General features: G+C 36.0%; 1 protein-coding gene across 1 annotated transcript in view; it reads right to left on the reverse strand.

Moving 5' to 3' along the window:
* Positions 1–18830, reverse strand: part of LOC115212068 (ruvB-like 2) — a 65381-nt gene that overhangs the window by 15619 nt on the left and 30932 nt on the right. Inside the window, exons 7-9 of the mRNA XM_029780877.1 lie at positions 17897–18003; positions 17673–17766; positions 7971–8094 (exon numbers count right to left, since the gene is read on the reverse strand). Of these exons, the coding sequence (XP_029636737.1) occupies positions 7971–8094; positions 17673–17766; positions 17897–18003 (325 nt within the window). The remainder of the gene's footprint in view (positions 1–7970; positions 8095–17672; positions 17767–17896; positions 18004–18830) is intronic.

An 18830-nucleotide genomic window follows, 5' to 3' on the forward strand; every position in this document is an offset into this window, starting at 1 on the left:
TAGACAAGTTAAATGGAACATAAGTATTGATTAATTATCTCTATAATGATCCGGTACAACACAGCTTCCCAAAGTGGATGATGGGCGATTAGAGATTTCGGCAGGCGATATGAACATTTGTTGAGTGACAATGAATTTTTAGAAATTAAGTGTGCATTTACTGATATCTAGGTGTGCCTAGAATAAGGATGCACTCACATGAGACATCCCTTTGTATTAAAAATGCAAACTTGTTTATCGAACAAATATTTTTGTCGCAGTCATTGAGATGGTTGTCATATGTGCTAAAAATAGCAGTCAAATAGGCCTACGCCTTAAATCACTCCACTACAAACTTTTTTTGGCATAATTATATGAAGTCCCATGTGTAGAATTCAAATTCGCAAAAATTTCCTGAAAACTCCAAAAAATAAAAAAGTTATGAGGGGTTATATGTTGTGCTTAATTCTGTGGTTTCGTATCAAAACACAAATGCTATTTTCAGGATGTTGACAAAATGTACAGTCACGCACAAAATGACAGCTTTGAAATCGTGTTTCTTGACTGGGTGAAAATGATCAAACTTTAAACCTCTATAACTTTTTTAAAACATTTTTCTGGCGAAAGTTGAACAACTCCAGTAATTTAGCTTGGAAAGGTACATTAATGTGCCAAATTTCAAAATTTTCTATAAACTTTAATTTTTGAAATGCTGGCAGCCAAACAATCTAGATCCATATTTGCTCTAGTAAAGACGTGTCACCTGACTCTGCCCTATTGACTTCTTCTCTTTGGGAATACCATACTGCCTTTCTGACACCATCTGTAAAAATTTGTTTTCACATTTTCACTTTACTGATGCCGCCAGTCAAGAAAATTTTTCAACAGTACAGTAGTGATTATTTATCATTTGGATTTATTCCCTCTCCTCAAAACTGTCAGTTACCAATGTGCCATCTTTGCCATCAGACATTGACCAACAAAGCAATGAAACCTTCACGCCTGAAGTATCACTTTGATGCAAAGCATTCTGACAAGAAGGACAAGCCATTATCATACATCTTGCAAATGAACTCCACTTTCAAAAAGTAAATACAAACATTCAACATGCTACTCCAGTAAACTAATAAACAGGAGAATGACGGGTTGATTGCATCATACAATATTGCATTGCTTGTTGCTAAGTCTAGGAAGTTTCATACAACTGGAGAAACATTACTTCACCCACTTATCAAAGAAATTTTGTCAACCGTTATGTACCTAAAACCCGATAACATTATGAAGATCCCATTTAGTAATAACACAATTTCTTGAAGCATCGATGAAATGGTCAACGATGTCAAACATCAGCTCGTTAGTATTTTCCAGCGTTCTGGATTTCCCATACAAGTGGATGAGTCAACTGTTGTTGTCAATACATATTTGATGATGGTATATGTTCAGTACTTCAACCTTGTGAGGAAAGGCTGTTCACAGAGAAATTGCCACTTGATTTTAAGAGGTGCAACTATTTTTCACACTCTCAAGTCTTTACTTTTTGAACATAATATCCCACTCAGTAATATTCTAGCCTGTGCTTCTGATGGAGCCCCTTCAATGATAGGAAGATACAGAGGTTTTCATTTCTCTTAAAGTGTGAAATTTCCTACCAGATACTAATTGTTCATTGCTTGGCATACTGGCAGCATTTAGTGACAAAAAATATGAACGGTAGGTTGAATGATGCGCTACACTTAGTTATCAAGACTGTGAACAAATTGAAGTCCAATCTCTTGTCTGATTGAATTTTCCATCAACTCTGTGAGAAATGATGAGGGCCATACTAAACTCTTATACTACACCATCAAAAAGAAACTGTGTTTTACACTTTGTTGAAATGTTTCATATATATCATATCTTTCTTTGAAGATACTCCACTATTTGCTTCATTGGTGGCTGCAAGGTGAGATAAATCCATATTTTTTAAATTGCATTTGATTTATATAACTAGCATTTTTCTTTACATTATCTTTTTTTAGTGTGTCTGTTTCATGTAACTAACCCAGTTTCTACTATATTTCTTGTGAAATACACAACTTTCATTTCAATTAATTCTGAAAATAATGAAGAATTTAGTAAAATAACTATCACTATTTAGAAGATAAATTAACATGAAATTTTGATAGAATGTTTCAATTTAAATTAGCTTATAACAATAAGTTTGTATCATAGAACCAGGAGCAGTCTCAAACAGATTCATATCAATAGAGTTAATTAACAGCTAACATGCGCAACATTATTTTTAGTACAAATGACCATTTATATTTAAAAAATTAAGCCTTTTTTGCAATACTATCAATTTTTACAAGTACAGAAAGACATTATTAGCATTTAAATAAACCTATTATTTATGTAATTTCTGGTCAAGACTGTAAGACTGAGCTTTTGATTTACAAAATTCTCAACAGTATGTTACAAGTTAATCTATTTTTCTACTTATACATTCCTCCTAATGTAATAGAGGTTGCAATCACACAAATATTATCAGATAGAATAAACCTAAAATACCAAATACATACAGTGAAGATAAATATTCTACAACCAATATTTCATCACGGATTTAATAACAACAACAAATACACCTTAATCAACACCAAAAGGAAAAATGGGAATGATTAAGATAAAGTATAGCTCTCACTCAAAGAGTATATGACTTATTGCATTTCAGATTCCTTAAAGCTGAATAAAGCATGTTTTTAATTTTGTTTTAATAAAATCTCTAGGGAATGCTTAATAGAGTTTTAAAACATTAACTCTTTCTAGTAACTGACCTTCAACTGCTCAAATTCTAACCAGCAACATATAATATACTATATATATTTCACAATAACCAATAAGATTTCCAATAAATCTGTAGTAATCTATGGATATAGATGAAGATAATATTTTTACCTGGTAGCAATTTTAATTGGAAAATTATTTCTGTCTGTTGTTGCCACAAGAACAGAAATCAATATAAAAAGGAAACGATTTTTGAATAAAGATTCCCTGTTTTTAGTTTCATTAGAGAGACTTTTTTTCAAAATGAATTGCTCTGCAATAATACTGGGATTAGTGAGTAACTTTGTTATTTTAACTCTTACTCTCATGTACAGTTCTCTATGTTTTAACTCCTTCTTCATAGAAGGATTTGGCAAAAAGAGACTAAAAACAGGTGGGTATGTTTAGAATATAATAACTTTTCTTCTAATGGATAGATTTCAATGATATTTTTGAATTATTCAAGGATATGATTGTTATCCATGTTGAGAGTATTATTTTTATTGTCATTGCCATATGTTGATGGATTTGTTTATTTTACCTGTAATTAGTATGAAAATTTAATAAACTAGTAAAATAATTGCTAGTAAAATAAACAGCACTGATGAACAAACAACAGCAACAACAAAAATATTTACTGACCTATATGATGCTTGAATGCAAAATTAGTATTCCAATAAAAGGTGCAAACAGGTAAGTAATCCATAGCTTGAGAATCATACTTGAGCCACTTTCAAAGTCACAGTCACTTTATGAATAATGAATGTTTACTGTACAACACACAAAAGTTCTGCTACACAAACATGTACTGAGTGAGTTTTGGCTTGTTGTCCTTGTTACTGTCTGTGACATCGTTACAAGGGAGCACAGGTGAGCCTCGTTCCTTTGAAATGCATCCATAAGGAAACAAAACTATAGTTGGTAATTGTGGAATGTGGCAAAACATCCACTGCCTTTGCAAAGTGCTACTCCACAACATTTGCATTCCCATGAGGTCTGGATTTTGTTACCAGCAGGTGTATGAACTGTGCCCTTTGAACACAAGACACAATTCCATAGTCCTCTCTTGGTCTGGATTTTTGTTGGCTCATGATATGATGGGTTCTTCAACATCAGTATGGGACTCCCTTTTCCTGGATGAAAAGTTGTTGAGACTCTTAGTGACCTTGACATGAAAAGCCAGGTGAGACAGCAGTTTAGGGTGGGACCCACCTGGTGCTTCCTTGTGCAAAATGTATGTGTTGATCATGGTGATGTTACAGAAAAACCAGAACATGTACTTCCACCATTTTCATGCACTGACAGCAATGCCATAGTAGGACCACAGCTGATTGTCTTTGTCAACAGCATTGTAGTTTGTGCTGTATTCTTGGATTGCAATGGGTTTCTGGTATATATGGTCACAGGTATGCCACATCAGTTGCTTCTGATTGTGCCATAGGAGTAGATTATTTTTCTTCAAAAGACCTTCCATCAAATCCATGGAGGTGAATAAGTTGTCAAAATAGCTGTAATGCTATTTCTTGTAGTATGGGGGCACGAGTTTTCTCACTACTCTAGTACCAAGAAGCAGGTTGTCTTCAGACACAATTTCTTTTCCTGTGTACATGCCAAAGTCCACAAGGTAAAACAACTCGCAGTCACATTGCCCAGGCCTCTATTCCCCGTTTGTACAGCTTTGATGGAACATACTGAAGAAACAAGCATCTTCCCTTGAAATTCACCATTGCTTCATCCACTGCCATGTTTCTATGTGGCTTGTAATACCTTGAAAACTGGTTCTTGGCATTGTTGATGATGGGGTGCACCTTGTGGAGTTTGTCAAGGGTTTCCCCTTGGTGAGTTTTGGGTAAAATCATTGGCATGAAAGTATTTCGTAATTTCTTCATACTGTAGCAAGTCTTAATAAACCTTTATCGGCAGTGATTTGACGTCATGGTCATGTTGGCCACATAGGTATAATTATTAGTTTCCCATTGGTTAAAATTACTACCCATATTTGAATTCTAACTTTCGTCAAAGAGAAATCTTTCATAGCTAAGCTACAAAGAAATCCACTTATATTCTCTTCTTAAATATAAATCTAGAGTTAAACTAATTTCTCCAAATGTTTGGATGTCAGACTGATTCTTCACTGCTTGTAGGGTCAAATAAGCAGGTTTAGGCTTCTCTGTTATAAATTTTAGCAGGCCAAATTGAACAAGCCGCTCCTGTATCAACTAAGAATCTTTGTTTGGAGTTAGAGTCAAATATGAAGAATATGTGACTTTTTATGAAGTTGTCCACGGATTTCATTGTGTCTAATCTGTGGTTGAGAGGTTTCCCAGCTTTTTCTTTGTTCAGAAAATCAAATGAGCATGGTTTAATACAACAATAAGATTTGACACTAAATTTTGAATGGTACCAGCATATAGCATTTCTTCTGGGACTTTTTGGTCATCCACGCCATCTTGCCTTATTTCTGTTATGAGAACGCTTATCTCTTCTAAGTTGAAAACTTTCAATTTTGTCTGTTAATAATTTTAATTGTTTTTCGTAAGTTTCTTTCATCTTCTGTAATTCTGAAGAAATGGATGGTAAAGCATTAACGGACTTTCTAGATGATAATTCCAATATACCATCTGCTAAATCTGCTGTTTGAGAGAGTTTTGCTCTTTCACCGCTGAAAGTAGAGTTTGAGTTCTATGAGGCAACTTACCAAAGAAAACTTCTTTAAGATAAGACTCTTCTATCTGTTGATTCCCGAGAAGTTCTTTCATTCTACAAAAAAGTTGAGTAGGTTTTCTGTCACCTTGTTCGTTATTGAACAACTTGGCGAATTCTTTTTGCTTGGAGTTGGAAGTTCTCTTTAGCATCTCTTCTTTCACAGAAGAATACGAAAATGGGTCAGTAGGATCTATTAATAAGTCTCTAATTTCATTGCTCACAGGTGGTGGTAAGTTGCTTAACATAATGTTATATTTTTATGCCTCTGTTATTCTGTTTGCTGCAAAACTTGCTTCTAATTGAGCAAACCAAATAATGGTGTCTCCTGTCCAAGGAGGAGGCAAAACTATCACAGAAGTTTGCATATACCCTCTATTGAAATAAGACATTTCAAACTCTTTAATATTTTCTTCCATTCAAATGTATTAAAATTTACAAAAAGAAAATTTTTCCCTTAGTGAAATAATGCTTTCAACAGCTATGAAGTATAAATTTAGCTTGCTAGAAAGTGCAGCTAAAACTTTTTACGACTATTATTGTTTTATTTCTTCAGCATTCTTTCTTCCTTCAACCTTTAATATCAAATATTTCTGTTTATAAAATTTTGTATAATGAAACTGTCATCTATTTTCATCTTTTTTAATATTTTTCACAAGGGTCACCAAATTTATAACAGTGTGTGTATTGAGAAGAATGATGAGTGGCAATTTATAACAGTGGAAAATTACCAATAACAATTAGATCATTTAATCTGTTTATAATGTGTTCAACTTGAAAATATAATGAATATAAATATTTCTTTAGCAGGAATCTGTGGTAAATCCATCACTTATAACTTAATTATAAGTATTTTATCACCTTACATAAATTCTAGCTCAGACTACATAAACGCTGTGGTGAATTATATACACCAGGATGCTGAACATGCATGTATATTGAATATAAACAAGCTCACTCTTTTTCACTGCTATACAGTTTCAATAGTTACAGAAATAAATTTCATCAACAGGTTAAAGAAAGGAAGATAAAGAAATCATTTACTAAATTAATTTATTTACGTACACTTGATATTTGCAGTACATTTTTATAAGTAAAAAAAGAGACTGTCATAGAGAGTTATGACATAAAAATTGTATGGTTAATGTTTACATGTATTATCTAATTCTTTCATAACTAAGCTACAAAGAGTTTTAAACAACAATTCAAAATAGCCTTGTTGAGTTAGACAAAAGACTTAGCATCATAATAACAAATCTCAGGAAAGTGAGTGTCATGGAATCAAGTGACAACCAACGAACACTGATTTATTTCCCAAAAATCAGGGTTTTTATAACTGCTGATATCTGAATTCTAAGAACTGTATTTCATGAAAGATTTCTCTTTGATGAAAGTTAGAATTCAGATATGAACAGTAATTTTAACTAATGGGAAATTAATAATTATACCTATTTGGCCAACATGACCATGATGTCATATCACTGCCGATAACAGTTTATTAAGACTTGCTACAATACCTATTTACAGTCATCACCTTGGCAATAGACTGCTGGTGGAAGACTTCATCTTTACCCCACTACTGCCTATAACTAGGTAGTCGCACAATCCCCACAAGAATTAAAATTCCCACATTCGCTTTCATTTCAGCCACACTGATTGTAAAGTTTTCATTGTTCTTCTAACTAGCATTCAAGCTTGTCAGCTCAACTGATCCCTCAGACATTGTAATTGGAAACAATTGAATAAAGTAATCAATTGGTTCTGCTGTCACTGACAGAGGTCTTGTAGACCCACTAGCTTCATTAAACGTACCCATTATGGTGCCTCTGATAATGCCAGTCTACTCCAAATCATCATAATCCAAATCATCTGAACTTGACAAGTCTGAAATTTCTGCCTCACTGAAATCCAAAAGATCACTTGTATACACTGACGACACAGATACATCACTTGTACATTCTCCTCAATCATGACTAACAAAATTGCTAAATGAAGAATTGCTATCAGACGCAGCATCAACCATTTTCACAACAAACTTGCCCAAAATAAATTTGTAAAAAATATTGAAAAATGATCTCAAAGCACAACCAAAACAAGTATGGCCAGGGTAAAGCAGAAATCAAGCTTTTACAAAGCTTTCTGTGCGTAGGTGCAACTTTAATGTTATGGGTCATATCCTGTGCAACCAGTTTGTGTACCTAATGACAAGGCTCGTTTTCAGGTGGTTCATGAATGAGTGTCTACCGCAGATTGGAGCGGTTTATGACGTTAAGAATTAAAACTGAAGACCTCTTAGACTACAGCATCCTTAAATTTGTGCAAACAACAATATTGTTATTCATATACATGAAAAGATACTGGGCAAAAACAAACATAAGCTAATGCATCCAGCATATAAATATAATAATCCAGCAAGAGTTAAATTCTCAGTGAGTCAAATGTATAACAATCATAATTCTGAAACAAATGAAAAGAAGCATCAAACTTACCTGAAAACAATGCAAGAAAGCCTTGCGTCCGACTGTTAATGACATCAATTTCATGTAAGGTTACTGTGTGTACAACCTCTTTCCGTTTTTGCAATTCTCCTTCTGGGCATTGCACAAAGCGTGTCTAAATATAAATTTAAAAGTTCCAGACACTCATCAAGAAAGTGATTAAAGGATCAGTGTTCGATTAAATCCAATGATCCTAGATACCAAAAATGGTAAAACATTGATTACTAAATTTAGACAAACCTAAAATTAGATATAAGAATGAAATGAAGAATTTCACATCAACAAGATCCTCTTCAATATTTTTAGCTATTATTTCTGAATGAGAAACATGTCTAAATCCTAAGGTGAACCATAACAAGGAATGAAATTAATGAAATGAAAACAGAGATTACACAGTGTGTTTAAGAGACAAAAAAAAGTTTCATGGAATGAAACTGCAACAACAGAAAAATTTGAAATTACATAAAATGTGTGAATCATTTCCTCCTGCCTCATTTCCTGGGCTCCTATATGTATTATTGTTATTATTATTCCTTTCACACTATCTATAAACTTTTGGATCTTTTCCTTTTGAACGGCAGTTTGTAACATAATTTCTAGGTAACTAAAAAATTTTAAACTTCGTATACTGGTAGAATGTGTTTATAAAACATCATTTTCTCTTGGCTTTACTGAGAAAATTCTATAGGTTGTAACATATTTCGTCTAAAATTTCTTGCATTTCAGCAATTTTAACCAATCAATTACCTCCATTGACGTAAATAAAATTCTGTGCATAATGAATATGTCCCTCCTTTAAGAAACAGATTGGGTTTATTTACATTTGTGAAGAAAAAAAGATACCCTTCCCCCACCCCTAACCCACCCTAAGTAACCCTAAATCTAAAATAGATTGAAATGCAATAGATCGATACTAGGGTTATAATTATGGGTGACAATTTCATACGACACAGCTAAGTTTTTTATAGCGGTGTCGTATGAAATTGTCACCCATAATTATAACCCTAGTATCGATCTATTGCATTTCAATCTATTTTAGATTTAGGATTAGAGTTAGGGTTAGTTAGGGTTAGGGGTGGGGGAAGGGTATCTTTTTTCTTCACAAATGTAAATAAACCCAATCTGTTTCTTAACCCTTTCGTTACTAACCCGGCCGTACCCGGCCATGAGAACCTATTGTTATTTAAATGTAAATTTGAACCCAAATCTCGTTGGTACATTCGTTAAAGCATGTGATTTCACATTGTAAATAGTTAAGTTATAGTATCCGACATTGCTTGAAGTGATATCTCAACTCAGTGAATTTTGGGAGATTTTTTTCCACATGTTTTTCGGCATCGATTTTTCTTCAACTTTGAAAATGGATAGGAGTTTCATGTTATCAAGCATTGATTCCGAATTTAAAGCTTTGTCAACGGAAAATAGGGAGATATGGAGAAAAAAAATGAAATAGGTACCAAAGCACGTGGTGTACAAAATAATGAATATTATTTTATCCGAAAATGAAAGCAGCGCCTTCCGAAGAAACAAAGCGGCGAAGACGATTTTACATCGGAGTGAAGTAAAAAAACTTTTAAAATGTTTTTATTAGCAATTTTTCTGAGGAGATAGTTTATCTATAGTCTTTCTTAGGAAGCGAAACCATTAGACTTTTATTTTTTTCAGTATGCTAGTTTGAAGCGATCACGTCGGAAACAAACTTACGCAGATTGTAAACAAACCCAAAATCGGGGTTCAAAGTTTGGGAAATTTGTGAAGCAAATACTGGGTACTGTTGTGGATTTAGTTTTTATACAGGGAAACTAATGTTAGTCAGCATGGCTTAGGGTACAATGTGGTCTGGAAGTTATTGTTTGAAGCGATCAATGTGGAAACAAACTTACGCAGATTGTAAACAAACCCAAAATCGGGGTTCAAAGTTTGGGAAATTTATGAAGCAAATACTGGGTACTGCGTGGATTTAGTTTTTATACAGGGAAAATAATGTTAGCCAGCATAGCTTAGGGTACGATGTGGTCTGGAATTTATCACTTCCATACCATAACCAGGGCCGTATATTATTTTTTGACCGATTTCTTTAGTTCGGTCAAACTTACGGTGGATTCCAATATTTCAGTTTATTCCACCTTTATGGTACACCTGTTGTGCATTAAATTCAACTAATGATATAGTGATGTGCACAATTCTTCTTTTTCAAAATTTTGTTGCATACCCATTTGAATATTAGCTGATGATTCATTTTCTATAGTGATGTTTAAACAAAATTTTAATTTTTTACCTTTTGCTCAATTTAAAATTTTAATATTTTTACCTTTTGCTCAATTTACCTGGATTTACCTGTAATTAAAGTCACTTTGAGACAAAAGTTATGCAATAGAATTGATTAAGAACCCTTTCTTTAATTATGTTCAAAATATCACATTTGTATGTTGATAAGTAAAAAAGTTACAGTTATTTAATGAAACAAGCCTAAATTCATGATTATTTTAGAATTTAGTTGAAACTCATGAGGGGTGTATTTTGGTCAGAAATATAGTAACGAAAGGGTTAAACGAGGGACATATTCATTATGCACAGAATGTTATTTATGTCAATGGAGGTAATTGATTGGTTAAAATTGCCGAAATGCAAGAAATTTTAGACGAAATATGTTACAACCTATAGAATTTTCTCAATAAAGCCAAGAGAAAATGATGTTTTATAAACACATTCTACCAGTATACGAAGTTTAAAATTTTTTAGTTACCTAGAAATTATGTTACAAACTGCCGTTCAAAATGAAAAGATCCAAACTTTTTTCTATGCTACTTCTGCTGTCAGGTAGATGAGGCATGTTTCTTTGCCAGTTTAGACTTGTCTGTAATGCTGTGGAAACACCAGAGTAAGAGGCCAATAGACTAGCCTATCAAACTACAAACACAAGCACACGTATGCATGTATGTGCACATAGAGGACCCGCACATTTTACCTACAAGACAAATGTTGGTATGGGGAAGACGGTACAAACTGCCAGTTTGTTCACCCGAGATCCTGCCAAAACTACAGGGGCCTTAAGGGGAAATACTTCCCTGAGGAAAGGCACCAATCACCTCCAAAGAAAAAATGAACAAATGCAGTGTGCTCTTCAGATGTTATGCACAAGGCAGCAGCTGGGCAAATCGTTTTGTGCATGGTGCAAAAGATAGTGCAGCAGCTGACCTGGCTACATCAAGTACAAACAAGGAACCTTGCCCACCACTGCACAAGATCACCACAATCAACAGACATGGGATGGCCTCCCCTAACATCTGCACAGTTTCATGCAAATATTTTTACTAAACATTGGGAGCCTGTTGCATCACAACAAATGCAGAATTTTTTTCCTGAGAGACCTTGCTGCATGCAATCTAGCCCTATGCATAGCACTCATGGAAACTCACCTGAGCCCTGATACAGAGGATGCAGAACTACACATACTGAAATACACCATACTGTGAACAGACAGAAGGGAAAGGAGTCATGGTGGATTTGCTGTATACATCCGTGAAGACATCACACCCCAGGTCTTTCTGTCATACTCAAATTCAGAATGTGACACTGTAATTGTATACATAAGACAACACAGTATAGCCATATGCAATACATCACCTACCAGATGCTCCAAACCACATAGGCAAGTTTGAAGATTGCCTCACAAAAATTTAAGAAATCCTCATGAAACTGGAACACCATGTGAGCCTTTTTCTTATGGGTGATTTCAACTCCCCCAATGTCAAATGGCCCAAAGGCCTCATGCTCTCAGGAATGACTCATTGCAAAGAAGCACAGCTGGAATCCCTGCTCAACCTCACCAATGCCCTATTCATGGAACAAGTTGTACTCAGATCAACTAGGGCAAATAACATTTTGGATCTCAGCTTCACAAACAATATTGACATCATTCATGATATGAAAGTCATGCCAACATTAGTTTTGGATCATAGCATAATACAGCTGTCTCTGTATGGACCAAAAGTCAGCAATAGAAGAAAAGCAACCATCTTTGGTTTCAAGACAAAGGGTATTCTTCCATGCTCAGACACATACAGTAGGGATGACATTCTAAAGGCTGGAGCAGTTTGAATGGGAAATGATGCCCCAACCACCATATTTGACAGACATTGCCCCATCTAATTATCATTTATTCTGCAGTCTTCAAAATCATTTGGATGGAAAAAAAATATGAATTCTGTAAACAAGGTCAGAAGAGTAGAGGAAGAGTATTTTTCATCACAGACAAGTGAATTTTGAAAGAGAAGCCTTGCAAGTTTACTAGATAAGTGGAAGTGCATTGTATAAAATGAAGGAGAGTGCAATTTAGATTTTAAAAGAATGAAAAATAAAAGAAGTATTAAAAAACCGGCTTTACTAATGGGATCATCCAATACAATATTTACACCAGCACACTATGTAATTTCTACCTGCTAATTTTCTGCATGCTAAGCACTTCCATTTTCTGATGGTAGTAGCAGAGTCCCGTCTTCTTTCCTAATTACTTTGTTATGTTTACTGAAGGCTTTCCAGTTCCAGATTTTGCTTCCATGTCAGAATTTCTTCTCCAAATCCTCTCCTATGAGAACTGTGTCATTGAGCTCCACTGGAAATCAGTCATAAAAAACTCCTTTGTAAAGCTTATAGGATTCTAATAAAAGGGAAGTGGACCCCATGGACACTAAATTCATCACTAAACTAGTTGTTGGTTCATCATATTGGAAGCAGCTCTGTTCATAGCTTGTAAAGCCATCAAAAGCCATTTGTTTTCGTCTTCCTCAACAGCAAGGCATCCTACCAAATGGCTTCTTCATGTTAATAAATACTAAGTTCAGAGATTTGCACCTAGCTAAATATTTTTGTATTTGTTTCACAAAGAAACTGAACTTCATCTCACCCAGGTTAAATTTGTTTCTAATCAATTTTGCAATAACTGTTCCCATGACTTTCATATACGTACATATTTATAATATGTTAGCTGTCCATAAGTAATAAAAAAAAACACACTAAAAAATTTTTTGTGCAGTAATATATGTTATGTAAGTCAGTTGTGAGCTATCAGAAAGTTACCATTAGTTTCATGTCTACTATTGCACTAAGTAATATAGGCAGCTCATCAGACCTTCTGGCCAGAAGCACATAACCTCTTCGCTAATGGATGCAAAAATACAGTATTAGTCAGCTTGGGGGTGAACAAAACTCCTGCAACAACAAAAACCCCTTCAAGAAGAGACGGAGTTACTTCCCTATGAACAATTCTACCTGTAACCAAAATGGGTCAGTTTATGTACATTTTCCATTTAATAGCAAGCAGGGAAGCCCATGTTTCTAACATGAATTTTCTGTCATTAGAGCATTGACTAAAATCCTCATTTTTTAAATTAAAGAAGGTACCCAAATCAATTGAATTTTCTAGGTCTCTTGCCCTAACAATCAATCAAAGTTTGAGCCATCTGCTTCCACTGAGGTATGGCCCTGGCTGTTTTAGGAACTTCTATTTAATTTTGTATGTTATTGACTCTTCTTTTAAATGCCAAATGTAACTGGCCAATGTCATAACATTGTGCTTCCTTGAGGTCCTAACAGAGAGCCTGTGGTTATTTAGTCTGATCTTGCTCCAACATATTTCTATGTACCAGTCCCTACATTGTTGGTGCTGCTGCTGTTGTTGTTGTTATTGCTATTGCTACCAATGCTGCTGCTACTGCCTCTACCTCATAGACCCCAGCCTCTGAGTTGCCCTACTTAACTCTAAATGAGCATCCTTCCTCAGTGTAAGATTTTTTACATTGGAAACACAGATGAATGAGACCCCCAAGTTGTGTATAAAATAGTTACCTGTACCTACAGGATTGCATCAAATACTTAGCAGCTAATCTAAGAAACATCCTTCCCATGCAAGTTTTGACATTGAGTGAGAAGAGAGGGGAAAACCAAAGGAGGAGGATGGTTCATGACAACCTGAAAGATCAATGGAAGTGTAACAGACATACACTGAATTAATCATTAAAAATCAAAACCTGGGTCTTCACTGTTCTGGGAATTTGCACTTAGAATTATTAGTTCAACCTGTAAAGTGACCTCTATTTTAAGTAACAAAGAGTTTAATTTAGATAGCTGAACCAACTCTACTGTTATTGCCCAAATTCAACTTTAGGACAGCTATAATTTCCAATTACCTGTAGAAAAGTCTTCTCTTTACCCAGCAACTTTTGGAGAGTCAACTTCTCTCTCCCTCTTTACCTCAGCTACTAGCAGATTGTTAATTTTGTCATTAATGGCAACCATGCGTGACTTTCACTTCAACTTAGTAACAGGCTTTTACGACTACAAGAGATTTTCTATCAAAGTTGACCAACATATGTTTTAACTTCAGAATAGTAGTAGTGAAAATTTTGTAAAGGTGGAATAAAATCTATAAGTATGAAATACTTTTTTGCATTAGTCTCTTTCAATGCATCCAGAAATGATTAACAAGCGCCCTCAAGTTGCTACATACAGCCTTACTCAAACTTTTTACCAAATACAATTACACTGCTAAATCATCATCGTTTAACGTCCACTTTCCATGCTAGCATGGGTTGGACGGTTCAACTGGGGTCTGGGAAGCCAGAAGGCTGCACCAGGCCCAGTCTGATCTGACAGTACTTCTACAGCTGGATGCCCTTCCTAATGCCAACCACTCCGTGAGTGTAGTGGGTGCTTTTTAGGTGCCAGACGAGGCTGGCAAACGGCCACGATCGGATGGTGCTTTTTACGTGCCACCGGCACGGAGGCCAGATAGCGCTGGCAACGGCCACGATCGGATGGTGCTTTTTACGTGCCACCAGCACGGAGGCCAGTCAGGGCTGCACTGGCTACGGCCACGTTCGGATGGTTCTCTTATGTGCCACCGGCACTCTTATCACAACTACAAATTCCATTGATATTGATCGATTACAATTTTTACGTGCCTCAACAGGTCTTCACAAGTAGAGTTTTGTGTCCCAAGAAGGAAAGGAATGCATAAGTGAACTGGCTACATCTCAGGTAGAGGCCACGGGTTATGGCCTCACTTGTCCTGCCGGGTCTTCTCACGCACAGCATACTTCCAAAGGTCTCAGTCTCTAGTCATTTCCTCGGTGAGACCTAAGTTCGAAGATCATGCTTCACCACCTCGTCCCAGGTTTTCCTGGGTCTACCTCTTCCACAGGTTCCCTCAACCGCTAAGGTGTGGCACTTTTTCACACAACTATCTTCATCCATTCTTGCCACGTGACCATACCAGCGCAAACGTCTCTCTTGCACACCACAACTGATGCTTCTTAGGTCCAAATTTTCTCTCAAGGTATTTACACTCTGTCGAGCATGAACACTGGCATTACACATCCATCGGAGCATACTGGCTTCTAGCATGGCTGTTCGTACACATGCATCATACAATCTGCCTTTTACTCTGAGCGAGAGGCCTTTTGTCACCAGCAGAGGTAAGAGCTCTCTGAACTTTGCCCAAGCTATTCTTACTCTAGCAGTTACACTTTCTGCACACTCACTCCCGCTACTGACTTGGTCACCTAGGTAACGGAAGCTATCAACTATTTCTAGATTTTCTCCCTGGAATGTGGCAGAAGTTGGTCTCTGCGCATTTTCAGTGTTTATTGCTCCTGAGCATCTGCCACATACAAAATCTATCTTCCTAGTTAGCCTTCCTTTGACATTGCTGCACCTCTTACGTGTCCATAGCTTACACTTGGTGCATCTTATAGAGTTTCTACCTACGCCTTTTCTACAGATCGAGTAGGGCCATCTCCTGAAGGCATTTGTGATTTGTCTACCTTCCTACTTATTAGAACTTTGGTTTTAGCTAGGTTGACTCTAAGGCCCTTTGATTCTAATCCTTGCTTCCACACCTGAAACTTCTCTAGTTCTAATAGTGACTCAGCAATTAGAGCAAGGTCATCAGCATAGAGGAGCTCCCAAGGGCATCCTGTCTTGAATTCCTACGTTATTGCCTGGAGGACTATGATAAATAGGAGGGGGCTGAGGACTGAACCTTGGTGGACCCCAACCTCTACCCGGAATTCTTCACTGTACTCATTGCCAACCCTCACCTTACTCACAGTGTCCCTGTACATGGCTCGCACAGCACTCACAAACCATTCATCTATCCCTAGTTTCCTCATTGACCACCAGATAAGGGATCAGGGGACCCTGTCAAAGGCTTTCTCCATGTCAACGAAAGCCTGGTACAGAGGTTTATCTTTGGCTAGGTATTTCTCCTGCAGCTGTCTCACCAGAAATATGGCATCAGTGGTGCTTTTCCCTAGCACGAAACCAAACTGCATCTCATCCAAGTTGACTCTCTCCCTAATCAGTTGGGCTATGACCCTCTCCATAACCTTCATTACCTGATCCAACAGCTTGATACCTCTGTAATTATTTGAATCTAGGGCGTCACCTTTACATTTGTAGCAGTTGACTATTATGCTGCTACACCAGTCAGTGTATCACCTGGTTAACTATACGGGTGACTAGGCTATAGCCGACACTGCCAGATATTTTGAGCATCTCTGCAGTAATTCCTGATGGGCCTGGGGCTTTCCCTGTCTTCATGCTTCTAATTGCCTTAACTACCAAAGAACTGTCAACTGGGATAGCTGGTCCATCTGTTGGGTCGACATTCGGCAGACTCTCTTTATCCCATTCATTTTCTTTATTCAGCAACCTTTCATAGTGGCATCTCCAAACCTCTCTCTTTGCATCCTCATTTAGCACAAGTGAACCATCATCAATGCGAACACATTTCTCTCCTACCACATCATGATTCTCTCTCACACACTGTCTTGCAACACGAAATACCTCAAGTCTTTGGTCCTCACGGCACAGAACATTGGCAAATTTTTTATTATCTGCTTCCCCTCTGGCTAAATAAACCTGTCTCCTAGCTTCTCTTCTGACAGTCTGACACAATTCCCTGCTACCTCCGTTCTTCCAGTCCTTCCAAACCTGTTTCTTTTGTCTAATAGCCCTGTCTACAACATTGTTCCACCACCACGTTACCTTGGGTCGAGATGGAACTTTGCACCAGCCACAGATCTGTCCAGTGGCTCTCAGCAGATTGTCCTGTAGAAACCTTCAGTTGTCTTCCACATTATGTGAAGCTATATCCCCTTCTATTTCATCGAAGACTTCGAGTAGTACGTCTCTAAATCTCTGTCCATTCGCAGGATCTTTAAGCTTCCAAACCCTTCTTCTCCAAGCTGGTCTTCTTCTGGGCAACCATTTAGCCCTGATCCTGAAGTCGCTAACTACTAATCTATGTTGAGGAGTACATTCTTTGCCTGGGAAGGTTTTGGCATTTATAAGCAGCCCTCTTTCCCTCTTTCTGGCAAGGATGTAGTCAATCTGGCTAGTGCATCTGCCAGAACGGTAGGTGACTAGGTGAGAGGTAGGTTTCCTGAAGTTGGTATTGCAAACCATAAGGTCATTTGCATCGCAGAACTCCAGCAGCCTGGTTCCCTCTTCATTGCGAGAACCAAAACTGTAGCCTCCATGTATGCCAAGGCGTCCAACATGTCCATTGAAGTCACCTGCCACAAAGAGAAGGTCCCTGTCATTTGTCAACGAGGTAGTCTGCAATAGGGTGTCGTAGAATATGAAGATATTCGTATACTCAAAATTATAATTAAAAATTGGCTTGCTTACCTGAGCCCCCATAGCATCATAATCTCTGGCTCTAGTGAAAGATCTTCCAAGTTTAGATATTTTGCCCGTAGCTTTATCAACTGTAATGATATCTCTGAAATTATGTGAAGAAAAATATTTTAAATCAATTGATTGATTGATAGAGAAAGGGAGAGGGGGAAGGGACAGATGGATAAATAGATATTTGTATGAAATGAAATTTGAAAATATTGATCACTACCTACCCAGCTTGCACTTTCTCTTTTGTTAAAGATTCAATCATTTTCTGTCCTAAGTCATAGATTGTTTCCATATCTGTGGTCTTCAGAGTCAATTTTCCAACTTTAGCTCCCTATTCACAAGAAGAAAAAATAAAATATAAAGTTTCAGTTTCCACATAGCCATTTAACATAAAATTTATTCTATGTAGTTATATAAACTAGAAGGATACCCACCATTAAATGGGAAATAAATTATTCAGCTGCCATCTAAACAGTTGAATTGAAATCAAAGTAATTGGGCTTAAGTATATTATTTCAAACACGTAGTTTATATTTGTAAAAAAGAAACTTTTTTTCACTTCTTAAAATGTTAGGGAGTATGGCTCCAAACTTACAGGGAAAAATTAAATTTAGGATTAAATCAAATTTCACAGTATAAGTATATAAAAAATATGAATTAGAGATAAAACCACTATTAGGCAACTCAAACAGTAGTAGACATAAACCAATACATAAATAACAAATAATATAAATATAATTAACATTATATATATATATATATATTTTAATTTTTTTTTCAAAAAAGTATAAAAAGAATGATAAATATAATATAATAAGTAAAAACACTACATACGTTTCATGGCTATAATTAAATTTGAATTACAATTAAGTTTAAATTCAAACTAAAATTATAGTCAATATTCAGGTTAATGAATAAGCAAATAGAGTTAATATTTTTTAAGAAATAAATAAAATAATTTTTCTTATAAAAAAAACTCCATTAGAAACTTAAAACATTAGGATTATGTCATACAACCCATTTATTATGTTAAATATTTATTTTTAAGGTAAAAAAAATAGATAGAAATATGTATTTATCTATGAAGATATAATATGGCATCAAAAAAAACATAATAAACTCACGAATATCCTTAACTCAGTTATAGTCCAAATATAA

Source organism: Octopus sinensis, linkage group LG5, assembly GCF_006345805.1.
Source record: "Octopus sinensis linkage group LG5, ASM634580v1, whole genome shotgun sequence".
NCBI classification, from domain to species: Eukaryota; Metazoa; Mollusca; class Cephalopoda; order Octopoda; family Octopodidae; genus Octopus; species Octopus sinensis.